This window comes from Geotrypetes seraphini, chromosome 8, assembly GCF_902459505.1.
Source record: "Geotrypetes seraphini chromosome 8, aGeoSer1.1, whole genome shotgun sequence".
NCBI lineage: Eukaryota > Metazoa > Chordata > Amphibia > Gymnophiona > Dermophiidae > Geotrypetes > Geotrypetes seraphini.
The window spans coordinates 77270469-77295756 of record NC_047091.1 but is presented as its reverse complement, the minus strand read 5'-3'; the positions used below and the strand labels follow the sequence as shown (position 1 = coordinate 77295756).

Genomic DNA, 25288 nt, shown 5'->3' with positions numbered 1-25288 from the left:
CAACTGTGTAAAAGTAATTACTATGCTTTTTTTCTTTTCTATTTTTAATGGAGTTATTTTCACAAATTTGATTAAGTTATGCTGTAAACCGCTTTGATCCTTTTTGGCTATATTGGCGGTATATAAAGATTTTAATAAACATAAACAGAAGACAACTTTAACATGCTTACAAATATATGCAGGCCCTTTAACACATTATAATAACAATCATGCTTATATCACTACATTGAACAAAGAATACATCTGGGACCAAGGACCTCTGTGCTTATCAATTACAGGTGCAGGCAAAAACTCAATGTGTATGCAGTGGCTGTGAAAATCCTGCCTCCAACACAATGTTGCACCCAACAATCATTGCATGGAACATCCAGCTTGTGTGCAACTTCAAGTGTTTTTATTTCTATTCAGCTACATCTCACTCTGCTCCCCCCTCCCCAGTTCTGGCCAAAACAGCAGCTGAAACTCATCACCTGGTATCAGATGAAGCAGAAATCAAAAACTCAAATTTGGTTGTGTGAATGTGAACTAGTCAGAGCTGATGGGGACTGCCAGAACTTGAAATCTGTATCCCTCTGCTAAACCCACAGTATCAAGTATCAATGAAAGACTGTATGGGAGAGGTATGGCTAGTAATAAAAAGGAGGTATTGATGCCACTGTTTAAAACTATGGTGAGACTTCATTTAAAATATTGAATACAATTCTGGAGACTGCACCTTCAAAAAGATGTAAACAGAATGTAGTTGGTTCAGAGTAAGGTTACTAATATGGTTGGTGGTCTTCGTCACAAGGTACATAAAGACATACTTAAAGATCTCAATATGTACACTTGGAGGAAAGGTGGGAGATATGACAGAGACTTCGTCCCTGGTGTTATTGCACCTTCTTGGAGGTTGATGAGGGATGAGGACCGGAGGCTTGGTTTCACCTAGATACTATGAATCTTTGCCTTGATTCCTGATAAGACAGACTCCTCTTGAGTACTATCAAAAGCGCCTGGAATTATGAAAATTAGACTGCTCAGAACCTGGCTGTTTTATGTGGTCCGTGGAAATGCTCTTGGAACTTCCCCTTCTCATGGCCGATGTCGCCGTCACGCTGAAAAATCTGCCGGCCTTGGGAGTGATTCAGCAACATTGTCCATGGCTCCCTTTCCTGCTTTCCGTCTGCCATGGTCCACCCGGGTGGAAACAGAAGTTGCGTCATTAGAGACAGACCACGGCAGAAGGAAAGCAGGAAGGGGAGCAGCGGACAAGGTTACTGAATCACTGATGAGCCCAGCAGATTTTTCAGATTGAAGGTGACATCGGACTGGTGCAGGACGGAAGACATGCTGGCCTGTGAGAAGGGTAAGTTCCGGGAGCACTGCCACGGGCCACTTTTTCAGCATGACGGTGACATTGGACCGCACAGACAGAACTAACTGGTTCTTTGTTTTTTGTGGTTTTTTTTTAATGGGAAAGGGGAGGGTATTAAAAGCAGTGCCAGACTGGGCGTGGGGGGAGAGCTTACGGGGCCAGACAGAGAGATGGTGGGCAATGTTCTGAAGGGAGAGAAGTTGGACCTGGGGTAGTATGGAGGAAGAGGGAAAGAAATACTTGAAGGGAGAATTGGGAAGAGAAGTTAGATTTTTTTGGGGGGGGGTTGCAGACAGGGTGAGAAATGGGATGGGGCAGTTGGAAAGAGAAAGGGAGAGAAGTTGGATCTGGTGATGGAAGGGAGAGAGAAATATAAGGTCGGGGTGGAAGGGAGAGAGAAATGCATCTCTTCTTTATCCATCTCATTGTTCAGCATCAAGGGGGGAAGGAAGAACAACAGAAAAGAGAGGGAGCAAAATGTTGGACCATGGGGAGATAGGAGGAGAGATTTGGTAATGGGGAGTAGATAAAAGGAAATAGGAGGCTGGGAAAGGAGTGAGATGGGAAATGGGAGCGCTAGGGACTGAGGAGATGGAGAATTGAGAGGTAGGCAAAAATTTTAAAAAAAGGGTGAGAAAGAGTAACATAGAAACATGACGGCAGATAAAGACCAAATGGCCCATCTAGTCTGCCCATCCACAGTAACCATTATCTCACTCTCTCTCTCAGAGATCCCATGTGCCCTCTTGAATTCAGACACAGTCTCTGTTTCCACCACCTCTTCCGGGAGACTGTTCCATGCATCTACCACCCTTTCTATAAAACTTATTTCCTAAAATTACTCCGGAGTCTATTACCTCTTAACTTCATCCTATGCCCTCTCATTGCAGAGTTTCCTTTCAAATGAAAGAGATTCGATTCATGTACATTTATATTATGTAGGTATTTAAATGACTCCCCTCTCCCACCTTTCCTCCAAAGTATACATATTGAGATCTTTAAGTCTGTCCCCATACACCTTATCACGAAAACCACACACCATTTTAGTAGCCTTCCTCTGGATCAACTCCATCCTTTTTATATCTTTTTGATGGTGTGGCCTCCAGAATTGTACACAATATTCTAAATGAGGTCTCACCAGAGTCTTATACAGAGGCATCAATACCTCCTTTTTCTTACTGGCCATACATCTCCCTATGCAACCTAGCATCCTTCTAGCTTTTACCGTCACTTTTTCAACCTGTATGGCCACTTTAAGATCATCATATACAATCACACCCAAGTCCTGCTCTTTTGTCGTACACATAAGTTCTTAAATTGTACTGTTCCCTTGGGTTTTTGCAGCCCAAATGCATGACCTTGCATTTCTTAGCATTAAATTTTAGCTGCCAGATTTCAGATCATTCTTCAAGCTTTGCCAGGTCTTTCTTCATGTTATTTACACCAACCGGGGTGTCTACTCTATTGCAGATTTTGGTATCATCCGCAAAGAGGCAAATCTTACCCGACAACCAACATAAGAACATAAGAAGTTGCCTCCGCTGAGGCAGAACAGAGGTCCATCTTGCCCAGCGGTCCGCTCCCGCGGCGGCCCATCAGGCCCACTGCCTGAACAGTGGTCTCTGACTAGTTTTATAATTTACCTCTAATCCTGTCCCTATAACCTTACCTCTACTCCTACCTGTACCTCAATCCCTTTGTCCTCCAGGTACCTGTCCAGACCCTCTTTGAAGCCCTGTAGCGTGCTTCTGCCTATCACATCCTCCGGCAGCGCGTTCCATGTATCCACCACCCTCTGGGTAAAAAAGAACTTCCTGGCGTTTGTTCTGAACCTTTCCCCTCTCAATTTCTCTGAGTGCCCCCTTGTACTTGTGGTTCCCCTTAGTTTGAAAAATCTGTCCCTGTCCACTTTTTCTATGCCCTTCATGATCTTGAAGGTTTCTATCATGTCTCCCCTGAGTCGTCACTTTTCCAGGGAGAAAAGCCCCAGCTTTTTCAGTCTGTCAGTATACGAGAGGTCCCCCATACCCTTTATCAGCTTAGTTGCTCTTCTCTGGACTCTCTCAAGTATCGCCATGTCTTTTTTGAGGTACGGCGACCAGTACTGGACACAGTACTCCAGGTGCGGGCGCACCATTGCACGATACAGTGGCAGGATGACTTCCTTCGTCCTGGTCGTGATACCTTTCTTAATGATACCCAACATTTTGTTCGCTTTGAGGCTGTGGCGCACTGCGCCGACGTCTTCAATGTTGTGTCCACCATCACTCCCAGGTCTCTTTCAAGGTTGCTCACCCCTAGCGGTGATCCCCCCATCTTGTAAGTGGACATCGGGTTCTTTTTTCCAACATGCATGACCTTGCATTTCCCTATGTTGAAGCTCATTTGCCACTTTTTGGCCCACTCTTCCAGCGTTGTCAGATCTTTTTGGAGGTCTTCGCAGTCCTCCATGGTTTTGACCCTGCTGTATAGTTTAGTGTCATCCGCAAATTTAATAACCTCATATTTTGTTCCCGCCTCCAGGTCGTTAATAAATATGTTGAACAGGAGCGGTCCCAGCACCGACCCCTGTGGAACTCCGCTCGTGACCCATTGCCAATCTGAGTAATGGCCCTTTACTCCAACCCTCTGTTTCCTGCCCGCCAGCCAGTTTTTGATCCATCGGTGGACCTCCCCTTGCACCCCGTGGTTCCATAGCTTCCTCAGCAGTCTTTCGTGTGGTACCTTGTCGAAGGCTTTTTGGAAGTCAAGGTAAATGATGTCTATGGATTCCCCTCTATCCACCTGGCTGTTTACCCCCTCAAAGAAGTATAATAAGTTTGTGAGGCATGACCTGCCCTTGCAGAAGCCATGCTGGCTCGACTTTAGCTGCCCATTGTTTTCGATGTGTTCCCAGATGCTGTCTTTATTCCATCATCTTTCCCGGTACCGAGGTCAAGCTCACCGGCCTGTAGTTTCCTGGGTCCCCCCTTGAGCCTTTCTTGAAGATGGGCGTGATATTTGCTATTTTCCAGTCCTCTGGAATCTCTCCAGTTTTTAGGGATAGGTTGCATATTTGTCGAAGTGGCTCAGCTATTTCGTTCCTTAGTTCCTTGAGTACCCTTGGGTGAATGTCGTCCGGTCCTGGCGATTTGTCGCACTTTAGCCTGTCTATCTGCCTGAGGACATCCATCTTGCTCACCTCTAGTTGGACCAGATTATCATCCTGATCTCCTTTTCCGATCTCCTCGGGTTCCGGAATGTTGGTTGTGTCCTCCATTGTGAAAACTGACGTGAAGAACCCATTTAACCTGTCCGCTATCTCCTTTTCCTCTTTTACCACTCCCTTTCTGTCTCCATCATCCAAGGGTCCTACTTCCTCCCTAGCTGGTTGCTTCCCCTTGACATACCTGAAGAATGATTTGAAGTTTGTTGCTTCCCCTGCCAGTCTTTCTTCATATTCTCTTTTTGCTTTCCTAACCACTCGGTGATACTCATTTTGGTGTCTTTTATGCTCCTTTTGGTTGTCTTCAGCAATATTATTTATAAGAATGTTAAAAAGAACAGGCCCAAGAACAGAACCTTGAGCTACACCACTGGTAACATCCCTTTCCTCAGAGCAATCTCCATTGATCACTACCCTCTGTCGCCTTCCACTCAACCAGTTCCTGACCCAGCCCATCACTTTGGGACCCATCCCAAGGGCACTCAGTTTATTTATTAGACCTCTGTGTGGAACACTGTCAAAGGCTTTGCTAAAATCTAAATACACCACATCTAGCGCACATTCTCCATCCAATTCTCTGGTCACCCAGTCAAAGAAATTGATCAAATTTATCTGACAAGACCCACCTCTAGTAAATCCATGTTGTCTCCAGTCCTGTAATCCACAGTATTCCAGAAACTTGACCATTCTAAGTTTTAAAAACATTTCCATTAAATTTGCTTACCACAGAAGACAAACTTACTTGCCTGTAATTCCCTACTTCTTCCTTATTTCCACTTTTGTGGAGAGGGACCACATCCGCCCTTCTCCAGTCCTTTGGTACCACTCCTGACGCTAGAGACTCATTGAAAAGGTCAGTCAGCAGAGCTACCAGAACTTCCCTAAGTTCCTTCAGCACCCTCGGATGTACACCATCCGGCCACATCGCTTCATCTATCTTTATTTTAGCTAGCTCCTCATGAATACAACCCTCTAAAAATCAATCAGAGTCTATTACTCCTTCATCCCTATTCACATTTGTCTTTTGCTGTCCTACTCCTGGCGCTTCAGCCATGAACACAGAACAGAAATATTTGTTAAGCAATCCAGCCTTTTCTTTATCAGTTTCTACATATTCCCCCCCTTCACTTTGAGTCTCAGAATGCCACTTTTGCACTTCTTCTTATCACTAATATATCTTTAAAAATGTCTTGTCTCCCCGTTTTACCATGTTAGCTATTTTTTCTTCCATTTGCATTTTGCTTTCCTGACTACAAGACCAGCCTCTCTTAACGTTTCCAGATATTTTTGCCTGTCTTCCTCTTTCTGTGATCTTTTGTAGTTTATGAAAGCTAACCTTTTATTCCTTACCTTCTCAGCTACTTTTGAGAACCAAACAAGCCTTCTTTTCCACTTACTTTACTTACTTGCCTCACAAAAAAGTTTGTCGATCTTACAATTACTCCTTTCAGTTTTGCCCACTACATTTCCATTCCTTCCCACTCGTTCCAGAAGTTCCCATCCAGACAATTCCTTGACGTAATCCCCCATCCGAACAAAGTTTGTTTTTTAAAAGACCAGAACCTCTGCTTTTGAATGAGCCCTTTCTATACCCATCTTAATATTAAACCGTTACATGCAGTGATCACTGGATGCCCATTGTAACATTAGAAACACTTTCCCCGTTTGTAAGCACTAAGTCGAGTATGACCCCATCCCGTGTGGGTTCCATTATCAACTGCTGGAACAGTTCTCATTGCAGAGAATCTAGGCTCTCCCTATATCTAGAAGACTCTGCAATAGGGACACCCCAATCAACATATGACATGTTAAAATCATCTATTAGTAAAACTTCCCCTTTTTTAGATATATTCTGAATTTCTACACAGAGGATCTCTAATTAAAATATCAGTGGGCAGATTTTCACAGTCTGAATCCGACAAATGAGATGATTTGGATAGGCTGGAGTGAGCTTCGAAGTTAACTCCAGTAGTTGGAACCTAAGGACAGTACCTGGTGAATTTCTAAGTTCTATGGCCTAGAAATAACAAAGAAAAAATATATTTTAATTTATTCATGAAATTGTGAAGCACATAATTATAGGGTAGACTGGATGGACCATTCAGGTCTTTATCTGCTGTCATTTACTATGTCAAAAGGCTCTAGGAGTCCATCCCAGTTAATTTTGAGCAAAATCGTGGGGTTTTGAGGCAAAAGGAAAAAAATATAATTTTAAATCCAAGATGGCCACTTCCAGAAAAATTGTGCCAAAAATGGTTCGTGGAAACCTCCCTAAAAGAAAATAAATCACAGAGAAAAAGATTTTAGAGGAGCGGGCCCTGGACTCTAGGGTCAGAAACCCTCAAATTCAAATTTTAGATCCTCCCCCCCACCCCCAATTTTTCCCATAGGCTTCAATAGTCTTACTCACTGCCATGTGGTACCTGCTTGCTTCAGCATAGGATTTCAGCTGGAATCAAGGGAGAAGAAATCTGCCTCAAAGATTCGCTGGGCGAACCTGGTCTTCTGGCTGACAGTCTGACCGAGGTCGGACTGAACCTCAAATGCCGGAAAACTGCACCGCAAAACAGAGGAGGACCACGCAGCTGGCCTACTGTTAAGTCTCAGCTGAGTCAAGAAGGAGCCTAAACAGCCTGCACTCAAGCTCCTGATTGAATCAGGGATGTGAGCAGCTATACAGGGGATGCCCTTGAGCTATGAAAAATACCAACAGGCTGACTAGCTAGGTGTCCTTGAGGGGCTAATCCTGCTAAAATCAGACTTCCACCTTGCAAAAGTGGGAATCTCCGGGCACCAAGCCTCCAAAGAACACCGAGAAAAAATACCTGAAAATAAAACAGCAGATCAAAAACATTTCTGAGCAACTTGGTTGCAAAAAAACTAGGGGGGGGGGGGGGTGTAGAAGCAACTCCCTTGGAAGCAGGTTTAGTTGACAGTTTTCTACAAGCAACTTGCTAGTTCAGATACAAGACACTAGCATTCAGGACCACTAGACACATTGCACTAGAATTACAGATTGCTGATCAGTGAATTGAACAGAGGAGGACAGGAGAAGTGCTGTCACCACAGCTGGAGGAGCACTATGTTTTTTTTATTAGGATTTACCACCATTTTTATGATTCTAGGAAGGGGGCAAGAGGCTTGGAAAAGACAATGCTCTTGTTTACAAATTCTTGACTCAGATTGGGGGAGAGAGGCAGCAATGTCAAACTATATTTCTTCTGCCGCAGAGAAGCCATAAGGGAATTAAAAAAGGAGTGGGGAAGGCCATTTAATTTTGGCTTACACTTCTTGTGTATCCCTCTCAGACCTGGTCTGGATTGAAATATTAGGTTTCTTACCTCTGCTAATCTTCCTTCTTGTAAATCTCCTCTGGAGGCTGAACTAGAGGGTTCTTGTATGTCTGATAGCTTCAGCTGCAGAGCAGCTAAAAGATGATCCCTCCCCTTTGGGCTACCTGCCCAGGAGCTTACTGTCCTCCTTGGTTTGTAAAAAGCCATGTAGATCTATGACAACAGGAAACAGAAGAAAAGAAAGAGAGGGCGCGGAAACTCCCGCTACCAGTAAATTCTGCTCAAGAAATTATTATACTAAAAACTATGGCCAAAAAAGGCCAACTGGCATCAAACACATAATGTAGACATTATAAAACTGCAAAACATAGGCAATTTATGGAACTTAGACAGCCTGAAAATCAGAAGGGGTGCACCCGGGAACCCCACCAAACCTTAAACCTTACAAAGGGGAATACAGATGTAATTCTTAGTGAGGCTGGTCAAAGACAGAAATGCAGCTTACCAGTTACTGACGAGGCAACCTGCGAATCAGACAAAACAGATGGGTGGGAGTTCAGCCTCCAGAGGAGATTTACAGGAAGGAAGATTCACAGAGGTAAGAAACCAAATCTTTCATTCTTGTACAATCTCTCTGGCTATTAATTAGAGGGACGTATCAAAGCAGTCCCAAATTTCAGGGAGGCCCCGATGAGCTTGCCGCGAGAACAGAAAGCCAAAGGCCGCGTCACCCTTAGCCGCCGATCAAGCTGGTAAAAACTGGAAAATGAAGGGAAGCCCACATGGTCGTCCGACAAATCTCCTCAGGCGAGAACGCATGAGATTCAGCCCATGAGGAAAAAAATTCTTCTGGCAGAGTAAGCCTTCACCCCAAGGGGAGGCTTCTTCCCCGCCGCCACATAGATCACGGAAATGGCAGCACGTAACCAACACGAGATGGTAGCCTTGGAAGCAAGCTGACCCCGGCGCGCGGGGCCCGCCAGGACAAACAGATGGTCCGACAGACAGAAGTCGTCAGGAGCCTCTAGATATCTCAAAAGGAAACGCCACACATCCAGAGACTGCACAACACTGTCCTTAGACAAGGAACAAAGACTGGAAGCTGAACTGGTTGACGTGGAAAGAGGAAACCACTTTTTAAAGAAAATAATGACACTGTCCTCAAAATCACCGCAGATTCCGTGATGCAAAGAAAAGGATCACTGCACGACAAAGTCAGAAGCTCCGACACTCTCCGCGTCAATGTGACCGCCACAAGGAAGACAGTCCTAATGGTAAGAGCCTTCAGAGATCCCATCCAGGAGTTCATAGGGCGGATGAGTCAGGGAGCATAGGACCAAATTTAGGTTCCAGGACAGGCAAGGCAATCACAAGAGAGGCCGCAGCCTCCCTGCTCCCCCTCAAAAACTGGACAACGTCCAGGTGAGACACCAGAAAACCCCTGAACGAAGAGGGACCTAAACAGGAAAGTCCCGCAATCTGGACACAAGCCACCGACTGTACGAAAGGGTCCACCTGAACCTCTGCACACCAAGCCTGAAAGCACCTCCAGGCCTTCTCATAGGCCGATATAGTTGATTTCTGCTTGCTCTGAAGGAGTGTGGTGATAACCGCAGAGGACTAACCCCTGGCCATCAAGGCCGCTCGCTCAAGCGCCAGGCCGAAAGACCAAATAAGTCCAGATCTTGATATGCAATCGGGCCTTGCGTGAGCAACCTCCGATGGCAAGGACAATGCAGACCTCTCTCCGGGCTCAACCTCACAAGATTTGCGTACCAAGGACTTCTGGGCCAGTCTGGAACCCCAAGGATCACCGGACCCCTGTGAGAGGACACCAGGTGCAGCACTCGCCCTATCATGGGCCACGGGGAAAAGATGTACAGCAGGACCCCTGTCGCTCCTGTTTTAGGGGCGAGGGTCAGTCACCGAATCGCGAAGCCGATTTTTTTTGTCATTGTAAATTGATTTGAATCGATTCATCCGAAGTGATTTGAATCATGAATCGGGCAGCACTAACGTTTAGTGACCGGAGCCACCGCCGAATCCACCCTCGGCGGGACTAGGTGCTTGGAAAATTCTGAAGCCAGGGGATACAATTTAGCCATGGCCCTAGTGCACTTCAGGGCCTCCCAACCTCCAAGAGCATTTCCATCAAATCTGCATGATCTAGAAATGCAGCAGAGAGCGGGTGAGTAGAATTCATGACGGAACACTCTGCCTGAACTGCTGAGTCTGAATCAAGTTCCAATGTCTGCAGGGATTCAGAGATAAGATCAGGAAGGCAACTGGACTTAGCCTGCATACCATCTGATCCTCTCCCACATTGTGGGTAACAGTGTTCTGGGAATCCCCGAGATCCGCCAGGCTAGCCACTTCAGCGGAGCCTGTCGAAGAGCTATGCAACAGCAACAGCTTAGAGATTAATGCAGGCACAGAGGCAATAGCAGGAAGTTGCCGCTGGCTTTCAGGCGGACCAGCAAGGGAGCAGATTGACATGCTGGAATCCAAAGTTTGCACAGACTGTTGCACCGTAGTCTGAGAGGGAGACACAGGCATAACCCGCTTTCACATGAAAGCCTGATACACAATATCCAAACATTCCAGCAGAAAATAGTCCCCAGTGACCAGAGCCAATCTGCGGGACTCAGATTTGGAATGGTTTGGAGACTTAGGAGACTTTTCCCCGGAACTGCACTTGCATTTCGCGAAAGCACCCTCTGCACCCAATTCTGGCGTCCCGGATGCTGGAATCACGTCTCCGGTGGAATTGGAGGAAAGCAGGGCCTCTCTGAAGGAGGATAGTGCAGAATTCATGCACGGTTTACTCCTTGCGGGCTGCAGCACACAGATTATATGGCTTTGAAACCACAAGCCATCCACCGCATTTACAGCATGAATCCATGCCAACCTGACCTGAGGTGGCCATCTGTGAAGTCTGGAGCAAAAACGAAGCTTCTAAGTCCAAAAAATATTGTTTTAAAAAGTTTAAAGAAAATCCAAGATGGCCACCGCGGGTGCCGATTTTGCCTAAAAAATGCCCGTTAAAAACGCAGGAAAATGAGAAAAACGGTGATTTTAGGATTTTACAGGTGTGGGGGAGGGGGAAGGGCATGTAGGGAAACCCTCCAAAACCCCAATCTGAGCACTCCCCAAAATCGGCAAACTCTGTGACTTACAGACACCACAGAGACATGTGATGCAAAGCATTTCAATGGCAGTCAGCAATACACAGTGCAAGCATAGAGAGATTAGAACCTCAGGAGCTGATTAAACTGGATTTTTCAGATCTTCTGGCTGCCTCACCTTCCCTGTCACCTCAGATCACGACCACCAGGACCCCTCAGGGAAATCAGGGAAGACACGCGGCGTGGTTCCAATCCTGGCATACCTCCTCGGAACCGCAGCAGCCTGCGGATGAACCAGAGGAGAGATAGCTCCCGATCTTGGAGACCCGATCCAATCTGCAGGCTGTCCAGAAGCAGACAAAATTTCAATTATTTGCGATCTCCCACCGAAGGATCACTCGCACAGAGTTGATCCGCAGCACATAGGCAAACCCGCGAAAAAAATTAAAAAAGACTAGGAATTGAAAACAAATCATAAGCAGAATTAAATAACTTCAACCATACAGCGAAGCTGAAGGAACAAACTGAGCAGGACATGAAGCTCCCGGGCAGGTAGCCCAAAGGGGAAGGATCATCTTTTAGTTGCCCTGCAGCTGAAGCTATCAGACATACAAGAACCCTTTAGTTCAGCCTCCAGAGGGATTGTACAAGAATTAAGAGAAGACTTGGCAGCTGAAAACAGGATGATAGTTATTAAGCAGCAGAGCTTACAGCTGTGCAATGAGGAATGTGAGCAAGTTTTTAAACTAGAGTGGCTCAATACTCTTCCTTTAACAAGCTAACAATGAAAGGCTGCCAGTTTTCACCCCTATGAGCAATAATGCCGGGAGGACTGAGGAGGGAGCAGGGAGATTATGGACCTGACCCTCAGAGATGGTATAAGGACATCAGACAGACATATGGGATAGCACGGATGCCAGAATACAGAAGTGGGAGTGAGACAATACACAGGACGTTCACATTTCTGCAGAATGCAAATGTCTCACAGCTTCTTCCCCTCAGTGACCCTGAGGAGGTGAGCTTGTGGACAGTTTCCTTTTTTTTTTTTTTTTGCTTTGCAAACATGAAAGTCTACAAATATAGGAACAAAGTGTGAGGTGGCGAGAGTCTTCTGTCAAAGAGATTCACAGGGAATATAGCTCCTCTTTTCCCTTAATCACATCCTGGGTAAAGAGTAGACTTCAACCTTATTCTAAAGATCCTCATTGACATCTTCATTTCTGTAAAGTCCTCCGAAGAACCATTAATGGAGGATCAGTAAGTGGAGTGAAGAACAAATGAGGATCGGTAGCAAACATGAGAGCTGGAAACTGTGATTACCTAGGACAGGGGTGCCCAATACGTCGATCGCGATCGACCGGTAGCTCAGGAAGGCAACGTGAGTCGATCACAGAGCCCATCCCAGGCTCCGTGATAGACTCGCGTTGCCTTCAAAATCTACCGGCCGATCAGCCTTCCTCTCCCCGATTGCCTGGTGAAGACAGCTTCCCTTCCTTCCACTCACCACTGCCCTCTTGCCCACAAGCAAATTGAACTCAGGCTGCAGGGCTTTAACACTGCGTGCGCTGGCTTCCCTTCTTCGAAACAGGAAGTTATGTCATTCCTGTTTCAGAAGTGAAGTCGGCGCGCGCAGTGTTAGAGCCCGTCCCCCCCTGCCTGGGTTCAGTTCCTCTAACAACGCGTGCAAACTCCGGCCTTGGGGCACGACACTCTGATAGCTGGCTGCAGCCGCAGACGCGTCCCGCACGGCCAAAGCGGCAAGTATTTGGACTGCCGAAGGGGCAGGACGCGGCAGCCATGCTCTGAGCGTTGCCTTCCTTCCCCCGTGGAACGTTTCTGTTCGTGTCCGCCCCTGAGGAGAGCACCGCCGAACATAAATGGGTGAGTGCCGTTCTCCCCACATATTTTTCTGTCACCTTCTCCCGCTCCAGCATCCCCAGAGCCAGAGAAGGCAAGTGGCTGCGTCCGTTCCTTCACTGGGGCTTCTCCAGAAGGCAGGGCAAGTAGGGATTAAAAATAAAACAAAAAATATTATAATGCATCTATATTGCTTGGCCACTAGCCGGCAAGTCTGAGAGGCCCAAACCGGACATTATAACTGTGGGGTGATGCCGCCCTTTACCTCCAGCCTGTCTACCAAACATGGAGGCGGCAGCAGACGCACAGTAAATGCCACGGGCTTCCAAGAGAAGGGAAGGAAAAGAGAAACCAGACCATTGAAGGAGAGAGAAGGGAAGGAGACAGATGCCAGACCAGAGGCAAGGAAGGAGAGAAAATGCCAGATAATGGAGGGGGGAGGGAGAGATAGAAGAGAAGGAGAGGAAAAAGATGCCAGGGCATGGGGGGAGGGACGGGAAATTAAGAAGACAGATGCCAGACCAGAGAGAAAGGAAGGAGAGGAGATGCCAGAGCATGGCAGGGGAGGAAGAAATAGAAGGAAAGGAAAGAGATGCCAGGCCATGGGGTTGAGTAGGAAGGAAAGGAGGCATGAAGAGAGAGAGAAAGAAAGGGCAGGGAGAGAGCAAGAAAAAGTTTAGGGAGGGAATGAGGTCTGGAGGAGAGGAAGCATACAGGCTGAAAGAAGGGAAGAAATATTGGATGCACAGTCAGAAGAAGAAAGTGCAACCAGAGACTCATGAAATCACCAGACAACAAGGTAGGAAAAATGATTTTATTTTAAATTTAGTGATCAAAATTTGTCTGAATTTATATCTGCTGTCTATATTTTGCACTATGGCTTCCCTTTTACTAAACCACAATAGCGGATTTTAGCGCAGGGAGCCAATGAGCATCGAGAGCAGCGCTGGGCATTCAGCGCAGCTCCCTGCGCTAAAAACTGCTCTTGTGGTTTAGTAAAAAGGGAAGGGGGTATATTTGTCTATTTTTGTATGGTTGTTACTGAAGTGACAGTGCATAGAGTTATCTGCCTTGACCTCTTTGAAAAAAACCCGGAATAGGAATGATAATTAACATTTTCTCAGCGTACAGTGTGCTTTGTTGTTTTTTTTTTAAAATTTTATTGTTGGTAGATCATTTTGCCTTGGTCATTTTAAAAGTAGCTCGCAAGCCCAAAAAGTGTGGGCACCCCTGACCTAGGAGATCAATGTTTAGCACATATGGAAGAAGATACTTAAAACTCATTTGCCAGCTGGAAAGCTTGCTTCCAAAGACAACACAAGCTTGCTTCCAAAGACAACACAAGCAACTTAGCTTGGTGTTTCATGTTCACTCAGAGCATCTCTTTAAACTGAACTGAAGGCCATGCTTTCATATCTGAAGACCTTGTGACTGAGTGCTAGCAGGGTACACCCTTGCTATTTCAGAGCTCATCTTTTGCTTTCAAATGCACATAAAATTTGAATCACCACAAAAAAAATTTTTTAAATGCCAATTTAATGACCCCCCACCAAAAATAAAGCAACATCCCATAAAACTTGAGGGTTAACAAAGGCTTGATTGGGTTTGTGCTTAAAATGAGAGAATTATTTAAAAAGCAATTTTGAAAGCAGTGAATTCCCAGTACACCCATGATGCATGAAGAAAGGATTAGTCAGGAAGTCTCTCTCCAACTCTTGAGGGAAGAGAGCAAGTGAGTAAGGAGAAAGCAGATCAAGTGTAGGTTTCATGGTTAGAAGAGACCCCTAGCCTTTGTAACCAGGATGGAAAGCAGAGGGAGCTCCTGGATGTTTATAGAGACAGTGATGCTTGGAAGACCCCTCTGGGGTTTAGGGGCACATACTTTCATCCCATCAAAATAATTTCAGATAACTGTGGCCTTCCTACCAATGCCTGAAGCAAAACTGAGCTTGTATACACCATGCCACAACCTACAACCAATCAACTTGCTGTCTGCAGGAGGGCATCATGTATTGTATCTCTGCCTACAAACACATAGCTAGCTTTCCTTACTTCTTTCCAAACTCATCTGGGAACGGCTTTGCTTGGCCTCCCTTTTTACTTGGCTGCTCTCTCATTTAACTTCTTATCCCTTCACTTCTTCCACACTTGGGCAATAAAAGCAACTCTGACAGAAGATGACCTTCCATTCACCCAAAGGAAATGGGTTTTGGAAGGGAACTGAAGGTTGTGTTGGGAGAAAATGTCATGACCGTCTTCCAAAAGGGTATCCAACAGCCACTGCCTCTTATCTTCTGTTATCTCATCACAGATAGACAAATAGACATCAGACACAGAGAGGGAAAACAAAAGAAGATACACAGTTGCAGAAGATGCATGGGATGGGAGGTAATCTGAGGGTGGTTGGGTTAGTAGTCAACACACAGACACAAAAACCACATAATAACAGGATCAATGCCTACCTTCTCGGAAACCTGAAAGACAGATTTCTATAAAAATAAAAAAGGGAAAAATGTGTAGGGATAAAAAGAGATTAGGTTTTTACCTTGCTAATATATTTTCTAGTAGATAGGTGTGTCATTCTGGATGGACAGGTAATATCCCCGTACTCATGAGCTGTGCAGAAGGAATCTACTCCAGCTTTTGAATCCCTCCTGCTTCACTAGAGGGCTCTGCTGCTCCTTTCAGTTTGTAACAAAGCAGGTGAGAAGGAGGGGTACAAGGAAACTCCCCAAGCTACAATTCTGTTCTGCTCTGAAAACACTGCGCCACACTTTCACAAAAAATGATGATGTCACAAATAAGTGAAGGCAGTGCTGCTTTAGTTTAAAGGGGTGTATATTTCAAAAACGGAGGAAAAAGCCTCAGACAAATGCCCTCCCACCACCACAATGGTGGATAAAGGTGGTTGGGTGGTAACCTCATTGGCAGAAAACCTCCATTGCACTCCCTATTATGTAAACTATAAGCAGGGCTGTCTATGCAAATAATAGATGAAAAAAACTTTCAACTTATCTATGATCGGTACACCGATCATAGATAAGTTGAAAGTTTTTTTCATCTATTATTTGCATAGACAGCCCTGCTTATAGTTTACATAATAGGGAGTGCAATGGAGGTTTTCTGCCAATGAGGTTACCACCCAACCACCTTTATCCACCATTGTGGTGGTGGGAGGGCATTTGTCTGAGGCTTTTTCCTCCGTTTTTGAAATATACACCCCTTTAAACTAAAGCAGCACTGCCTTCACTTATTTGTGACATCATCATTTTTTGTGAAAGTGTGGCGCAGTATATTCATTGATATTTCACATATCCGAGTTTCTTTTGCTGCTCTGAAAACACAACATACATGTTAAACATTGCCATTGATCAGTCAAATATGCCAAACAGAAACCTTTATGGAGCTCAACTAATACCCAAATGTGTTATAGCAATAGATATTCTTCATTCCCTTAAGGTCTGACTGACATCCAAAATGTCAGTTTTGGACTCAGACTTTTTGATTGAGACAGTAGGCAAGCACAGCAGATAACAGACAGGGAGGGGCTCCAGAATAACATCTATCTACTAGAAAATTAGCAAGGTAAGAACCTAATCTCTTTTTCTACTGCAATAGTAGTGTCATTCTGGATGGATGGGGTATACAAAAGCAGTCCCAGAAATCTAAGGCGGGATCACTGTACTGGTTCTTAACACTGAAGACCCAAAGGTGGAATCCTCCCTTGCTGCTACATCCTTTCTGTAAAACTTAGAAAATGTATGTAGAGCGGACCAAGTCGATGCTCTACAAATTTCCTCGGGGGATGCTCTACAAATCCCTCGGGGGAGATTGCCTGAGCTTCTGCCCATGAAGAAGCCACACTTCTAGTTGAATGTGCCTTTATGGAAACTGTTTTCCACAGACAATATATGCTGAGAAAATGTTCCTATGGATCCATCTGGAGATTGTGGCCTTTGAAGCCTATGCACCATATCCAGCCCGAGTAGTGAGCACAAAAAGATGGTCAGATAGCCTTAACTTGGTGATCTCAGGATATTGGAGAAGCACCCTTCTCACATCCAACTTGAGATATTTTTCATGTAAGTGGGAAGGTTGAGTTGATGTACTGAAGCTTTGTTTTAGACAATTTGATGTCTTATAGTACTTTGTATGTTTGATGTTCAGTGTTGATTATATGTTTTAAATTATGAGTATTTTCCTGTAATTCTCTTAGAATTGTAGGATGTCAGCGAGTAAGAAATTTTTTTAAAATAAACTTTTCAGAATCTGGTTCTTCTTAAAACCTGTGGACTGGAACACCGGTAATTTGACTTTTTAATTGGCATGGAAAACCAAAACAACCTTCGGCAAAAAGGATGGAACAGTGTGCAAAGAAACTCAAGCCTCTGTGAACTTGAGGAATGGCTCTCTCCAAGAAAGAGCCTGTAGCTCTGAGACTGAGCCATACTGGCCCGGGATTCCAGTATCCATGGCAGAGACATATACAGGGAGTCTGATTAAGGTGACCACCACGATAGCAATGTGTTCTGGAGAGGATGCATGTGAACCTTCGCCCAGGGCATCATATCTATCGTGACTGCCATAGAATCTAGCACTTGGAGGTAGTGCCACATGGACAGAGCTGGTTTGGCCAACAAGCTCATTATCTGGGTGCAAAGCTTCTGTCTGTGTGCTTCTGGAAGACAGACATGACTTTCTGTCATTTTGAAGATGACTCCTAGGTATTCCATTGATTGGGTGGGAACTAGTTAGCTCTTTTGGAAATTCACTATCCAACCCAGGTTCTGCAGGACCCAGACCAAGTGATCCACCACTTGTTATCCTTCTGGGAACAATGGAGCTCTGATCAGCCAGTAATCCAGGTATGGATGAACCTGCAAGTCCATCTTGCATAGAAGGGCAACTACCACCAGCATCACCTTGGTAAACATGCAAGGTTCTGTTGCCATGCAAAGGGAAGGGCCAAGAACTGGTAATGGTTTCCCAAGACATGAAATCTCAGGAACTTTTTGTGGTCCAGAAATATGGGAATGTGCAGGTAGGCCTCTGTCAAATCCAGAGAAGCCAGAAATTCCCCTGGTGCCATCGCTGCTATGACTGATCGTACTATTTCCATGCGAAAGCATGAAACTTTCAGCGAGGCATGGATGTGCGTAAGATCCAGAATGGGTCTCCAATTGTCTGAGCCTTTCTTGGGCACAACAAAGTATATGGAGCATCTGCCCGAACCAAATCTTCAGGCGGCACAGACTCTATGTAGTGGGCAAAAGCACAACAGACATAAATTCAATGTCCGACAACATGATGCACGACTTACTCCTACTGGAGCGCTGGTCTAGGTCCTGGCAACTCAGCTTCAATGCCAAAAAATGCAAAGTCATGCACCCGGTCAGCCAAAATCCATGCAAGACTTACACTCTTAATGGCGAGATCCTAACAAGAATTGAAGCAGAACGAGACTTAGGGGTGATCGTCAGTGAGAACATGAAGACTGCCAATCAAGTGGAGCAAGCTTCATCCAAGGCAAGGCAAATCATAGGTTGCATATGCAGGAGTTTCGTCAGTCGTAAGCCTGAAGCCATTATGCCATTGTATAGATCCATGGTGAGGCCCCACCTGGAATACTGTGTGCAATTCTGGAGGCCGCATTACCGTAAGGATGTGCTGAGACTGGAGTCGGTCCAGAGAATGGCCACCCAGATCGTCTCGGGACTCAAGGATCTCCCGTACGAGGAACGCAGAGAGAGGGGTGACATGATCGAGACATTCAAGTATCTCACGGGCCGCATCGAGGTGGAAGAAGATATCTTCTTTTTCAAGGGTCCCGCGGCAACAAGGGGGCATCCGTGAAAATCAGGGGCGGGAAACTGCACGGGGACACCAGGAAATTCTTTTTCACTGAAAGGGTGGTTGATCGCTGGAATAGTCTTCCACTTCAGGTTATTGAGGCCAGCAGCGTGCCTGATTTTAAGGCCAAATGGGATAGACACGTGGGATCTATTCACAGAGAAAGGTAGGGGAGGGTCATTGGGGTGGGCAGACTAGATGGGCCATGGCCCTTATCTGCCGTCTGTTTCTATGTTTCTATGGCCTGAATATCTAACAGCCTCTGAATTGTAGCTGCGACCTTGCTTGCTTTCTCTGGATGCCCCACTGTGGAGTCCACAAATCAGTCCGTTAAATGCTGGGTGAATTCGAGCTGGCAGCCACTCTGAATGATCTCCAATACCCAATGGTCTGATGAGATCTGAGCCCAGGCCTTCGCACAGTCTGAGAGCTGTCTTCCTATCTTCAGGGGAACCACTCTGGACCTGGCGTCATTGTGCTTTCTTAGAGGTTGTAGCAGAATGAGAACTGGCGGCTTGGCTCTGCCTGGAACCTGAAAATCTCTGTCTAGCTCCATGGAAGGATCTGTGAGAGTAGGCTCCTCCTGAGAACTGCCAAAAGTGGATGCAGGCCACATAAACTAGACCGCCCAGAATCCTCTAGAGATTCGCAGTTCTGTTCTCGGGTAGAAATTTCGGCTGATGATCTGCCATACTGGTCATGCAATCTTTCAGTCCTTTCCAAACATTTGTCCCTTGAAAAGAAGTCTGCAGAAGGTAACCTTAAGAGGTGGAATCTCCTGCCCTTTGCCTGATCCAGAGCATTCTGTGGGCTGAGATCGAATAAGCTGAAACTTTGCTCAAGACTCCGCAACCTGGTATGTAGACAGGGCGCGGGTCACAAAGGAAGCTGCTGCAGTTGCTTTTGATTCCCAAGGCCAGTACTTTCAAATTGTCTTTTAAGAATCACATCCACTCTGCCAATCCTGCATATCCTTTAATAGCAAGCCTCTCTCACTTGGTAGGGATGTGCGCTTGGTTACCTGCCCTACCAAGGAAATCTACCCTAGGCCTGAGCGAACAGCTGCTGATACTCCTGTTCCATCGGATACAGCGAGGCATTGTCTTGGCTACTTTAAGGGACCTCCTCCAATGCTATGTGACCAATACATTGATATCAGGTTGCTAGGGAAATGAAGAAGACTGGGCTCTCACTCCACGGCCCAAGTTTAACTCCCGCAGAGTCAGCGATAGGCTCTAACAAAGCCAAGAGTCTGAACAACTGGTGGACTGTGGGGTCAACCCCTTCTTCGAGGGCCACCACGGTTTCTAGCATACAACGATTTGTCTGCGATCCTGCATCTCCTGACAGGGAGGGCTCACTCTGTGACAGTAAGGACATAGAAATAGACCCCTCATCCTCTGAGTCTCCCTCAGAAAAGCCCACCAGATCCTGGACGTCTCTGAAACTGAGGTAGACGTGCCTTGGGAGACCCAGCCCCTTCATGATTATCCCGGTGTGCTGCCAGGCATCCCTTGGGGATTTTGGCCATCCAGATAATCTCTCCACATTAGATTGACAAATTCATGAGAAACTGCCGTATTAGGCAGTGTGAAATCTTCTTTAGATGACTCCAGCTTGCATCTCTTGGGCTCTGTGGCCTCTATGCCACTGTGTTTAGGAGGATGATCACCATTTTGGGGCTCTGGAAAGAATTTACTCGCAGCCAATGGAACCCGCCGACCGTTCCTCAGCCCTAGAGAGCAAAAGGGAGGCTAAGTCGACCACTTCTGTCCACCCTTCACATGCTGCGTGGCATGTGGTGCAAGGGGGTTCTCCGGGCACCCCATCCAGCACAAACATTGCATGAATTAGGAGTAAAGACTCTAGCCTTGCCAGTTTTGAGGCAAAACAAGGTAATTTGAAGCTTCTAGAGATCTTTAAAATAAAAAATTGGGAAATCCAAGATGCCCTCCATGGCAGCATTTTGGCACCAAAAAACGGTGCTGAAATGATTTAACTAAAATAAAACAGCAGCAATTATAGGATTTGGGAGGTGGGAAAACCTAAGGGAAATGACAGAAACCTTAAAAAATGGTTTTGATACACCTCCCCCCCAAAAAATTTTCCTCATAGGCTGTAACAGCCTGCCAGTCTGACCTGTGTCTGACTGAGCCTCAAACCCCCACGGACACGAAAGGGGGGAAGGCAAAATGTAGCCAGCACCCTATGGGACTCTGCTGAACCCCCTATGGCTTGTCTTGACAGTCTGCACTCAAGCCCCTGCAAATGCAGAAATCTGAGCAATGCTACAAGGAGAATGGACCCCAAGCTCCAAAAGGTTTCTTCAGACTGGCCAACATGTACCACAGAAGGAATGACCTGACAGCTGCAGAACTCTCTGCTTCTCCTCCACGCAGAGGCTTAGCTGGACCCTCAACTATGGGGAGCTCTGAGCACCAAAATCCATCAAAATACTGCAAATCCTCCTCCCCTCAAAAAAAGAAATAAAAAGAGCAGATCAGAAAGACTGCTTCTGGCTCGTGTGCACAAGGAAAAATTGAAAGGGGGCCTAGGCAGAGCCCTCTAGTGAAGGAGGAAGGATTCAAAGGCTGAGCGGATTCCTTCTGCATGGCTCTCCAGCATAGGGATATTCCCGTTCATCTAGAATTACACCCCCTATTGCACTAGAAATGTTTAATAGACTCATTCCCACCCCACTTTGAAGTTTTGATATGAGGCTTGATGGAATGGGGCAGGGAGAGAGTATCATGGGGGGGCAGGAAGCATTGCCTGCTCCCAACCCTCTCTTACAATGAGAACAAGAGAAAGACACTGTCCCCTCCAACTCCACCTTACAATTCTGGGAGATACATCAAACTAATCCACCCTTCTCATTCATTGCCAGGGTCCATTATGAAAAGCAAACTAGAGATTATCTACCCTTTCTATCTATCCCTGCCCAAAAGGGGAAGGCACTGTTGCAGGGCTATGGTCTTCATCATGCCTGAATTAAGTCAGTTATGCACTAGAGGACTGTCATGTGACAGGGAAATCTAAGCCCTGATACTCTAATTACAACAATATTCTTCTCATTGAGCTACTACTTCTTAACTCTGTCACATATAGCTACCATCCCTCTCATCAACCAAAGCCTTAACCCCATCACACTGAGCTGCCACTCCCCACCCTACCCATCAATGAAAACTATAACCTCACTCTACTGAACAATTTCATCTACTTACCTACAAAAGATCCCAATCCTGTTCTTATATAGCTTTAATGTTCCTTGGGGCTTTGATCATATTGGGGGGAGAGAAGGGGTAGAAACCTGCTCTTCAAGAGCTCCTCTAATAGAGCACAACTGGTAAGGTGTAGAGGAAGACACAAAGGATAACTGGCAGAATACCAGTAAGCCAATATGTACATGGAAGGAAATAACTTTAAAGTCATTTCCCTTGCAGCAACAGGCATGATTTTTGGCAAGTGCTCTAATAAATAATTAGAATAATACTAATAACAAGACTGACCATAAAACTTAGTTAACTACAGTTTTTGGAATTCATTCAGTCACCAGCACCTGCATTAATTTTTTGCTCCTCGGTCAAACATCCCTCACTTTCACTAGACTATGACAAGTGAATCAAGCTGTCAGGGTGTTGGAAACATTTAGATAATCTATTGCCTCATCCCTGCCACCAATGGAAGGTGTCTTTCAAAAAAGCAAACTGTGCTACACAAAATAAAAGATTTACAGCCTTTTTCTGTGCTCTTACCTTCGCACAAATTTGGATGTGAACTTGCTGAAGATGCTGCCAGAGGCGCCGCCACGCCGTCCTTGGCTGTTGCCAGAGGGTGAGGCTGGTGAGGCATTATATTGTAGGTTCTGCTGGTCACGCACCTGCCGTAACTGACCAGCATGGAATGTGCTCCGGCTAGAGACACCACGTGGGAAGTTGGTGCGCTCAGGAATGGCGCTGCTGATGTTGTGTGCTGAGGGGGAGGCCACGGGGACTCTTTGAGGAGCAGTGCTGCAAATATGAAAAACAGAATAGGGCTGGTAAATACATTTTAGCAAACACCAAGTACTAAAGAGAAGGTAACACTCTCACAACCAATCCATTTCATCACTTATCTTTTGGAAGCAAGCTATTCTTAGCCCACATTTCATATTGTACTTTGTTGCCTTCCATCACTCCCAGGGTGTCACACGAGAGTTGTCCAACAAAAGAAAGGGAAGAGGAGAAGGGACAAGAGTGCTGAGGATGGCTAATGAGAAGGGAGAAGATGAAGCAGTCACCAGGAACCCTCAGCCAGAAACCCTTATTTTTTGGAGGCCCAACTTCATGACTGTGCTATAACGCCAGACTAATATCAGAGACCCCGGGGCAGTCCCTGTGAAATACAGTGGCTCCTCACTTTCATTTTAAGAGGTCTCAAAATCTGACTTGGGTAATAATAATAATAACAGTTTATATACCGCAGGATCGTGAAGTTCTATGCAGTTTACAAAGATTAAAAGATGGTACAAATTGATTTAACTTAACAGAGGTAAAAGCTAGTGATTAACAGCTCTAGGGATCAGTTATTGTGGAGGAAGAATTGTACGGGTCAGCTTGGAATTTGCATTTTCCTGGGGTGATTCTAGACATAGAATGACCTGCTATCTTAATGCCAGCTCTGTGAAAACAAGAAAAGGAATGGATTGAACTGTGCTCTTTTTTTGCACAGTAATGAAGGGCAAAGAAATAATTTGTGACTAGCATGCAGACTTCAACTGTTTGTTTTCACAGCAACTTAGAACCAAACCCATTACCCATCCCAACTTGCCTGGGCCGCTGCACATCGCAGTTAGTCTCGGCATGGGGAAGAGAGGTTTTGCTGGGGTGTACGGATGTGGACATAGATTTCTGGTGCTGGCGGGGCCGCGCTGACGTCACCGAGGAAGTGGTGGAAGCAGTGGAGGCACGGGACCCAGGCGTGGTTAAACTAGGAAACAAAAGCATGGAAGCAGAGTTTTAAGGGGTGGGGGAAGGGAGGCTGTATTCATGGGTATGCAATATATCGCATCACTAATCTTCTGTCTTTGACCCCGAACCTACCTTATGACCTGAATTAAGAAACTATGCCCCACAATGTGTCACCATTTTAAAACAGTAGGAACAAATTATGGGCCTATGGGAGTAAAATCATCATTGAAACAAAACTGCAACTGTATTATAGTTTAGCCTGAGAAGCAAGAAACTTTTGGGTTAATTCTGGCTCTGTCATGTGTCAGTATTCACCTGTAACTGGGTTATAATGATATTGTGGTACACTGACCCTATTGATATACGTATAATAGGCTGTAGCAAATGGGACTTAAAATGAGTATGAATTTCCCTGCCCTCCCTAATTTGTCCTGAATCTTGTTACAGCGTGTGATAAGAGAGGTGGCCAGCCTGGAGGGAACTCAGATGGGCCTGTGCTAGACAACCTATGAATACAGCCTCCCCCTCTCTGGAGGAGCCAGGTATGGAAAGCAGGGGTGGTATACAATATACATACATGTATATATGTATATGAAATGAAGTTACAATGTAGAAATCCAAACAAAATTAACTGTATTGAAAGCAAATGTATTAATGCAAAGGTTGTAAGGAGAGAACACAAGGGGCAGGTGGAAGAAAAGGAGAGAGTGGATCAGCAGTTCTTCCCCAGGGAGGTGGAACATAGGGCTGAAGAGAACAGAAAAAGGAAGGGTGTATTTCTCTATTTTGCCCGTGCTTGCACTTTCATATCAGATTTCAAACTCTATTGGTCACACAGCAGCTGAGTGAAGGAAAAACCCCTATACAGAGGGAATAAGTGACCTGTGAGGACTCCTTCCTCCTTCTCCAAAACTTACCTGCACAGTCTACCAGGTAGCCAGCCTGCATGACTAATACATTGCTAGTAGAGAAGAGAATCACACATTGCTCGACATGATAGCAGGCTAGGAGCAGAAGTAGCAAGTCCATGGAAGCAACATGAAAACTATAAATTCCAGGATGCTTTATGACATACATACAAGGCAAGCAGCTTGACCATTATTTGCAAGCCTGCTTAAGGTTGCATCAGTAGCCCACCAAGTCACTAAGGCCTAAATCACTAAGCATTTTTCCCATAGACACAAATTGGGGAAAACCTTTAATTCTCAGGATCAATGATGTGTTCACTATGGGCCTTAGAGGTCTGGCCTACCCCCCCCCCCCCATACATACTTTGGGCTCAGGCTCCTGCCAAACCTGCACTGCACACGTTTAATGGCTGGCAAAGATGCTGAAGCTCCACCAGTTAATGAAATTCCCTGTTGAGCAACTCCTCTCCTTACACTGCTGCAGTAATCCAGAAGTCAGTGGGGTGCCTCCAGCCATAGACACTGGGACTCCTTGTGCATGCTCAGTTCATGCAAGAACTGAGTATGGTCAGGGAGCCCTGGCATTGGCAGCTGGAGACACCCCACAGACTTCTGGGTTACTGCAGCAGTGCAAGCAGGGGAGTGGCTCAGCAAGAAATTTCTTTAGCTGAAGGCTTTAGCAATCTTGCCAGCAAAGGTATCATTTTTAATGTACTGGAAGGGAGGAGGAATACATTGGCCCCT

The 25288-nt window shown here is 45.7% G+C and overlaps 1 protein-coding gene across 7 annotated transcripts in view; it reads right to left on the bottom strand.

Annotated features, from left to right (window-relative positions):
* MARK2 (microtubule affinity regulating kinase 2) overlaps positions 1-25288 on the bottom strand; it is a 360912-nt gene that overhangs the window by 36537 nt on the left and 299087 nt on the right. For 2 of the 7 annotated variants that reach the window (XM_033954139.1, XM_033954145.1), the window contains exons 15-17: positions 23497-23655; positions 22443-22697; positions 15300-15326 (exon numbers count right to left, since the gene is read on the bottom strand). In XM_033954139.1, the coding sequence (XP_033810030.1) occupies positions 15300-15326; positions 22443-22697; positions 23497-23655 (441 nt within the window). Of the gene's footprint in view, positions 1-6557; positions 6580-15299; positions 15327-22442; positions 22698-23496; positions 23656-25288 lie in introns of those variants that run through there. The other 5 variants (XM_033954140.1, XM_033954146.1, XM_033954144.1 and 2 more) reach the window with 4 other exon arrangements.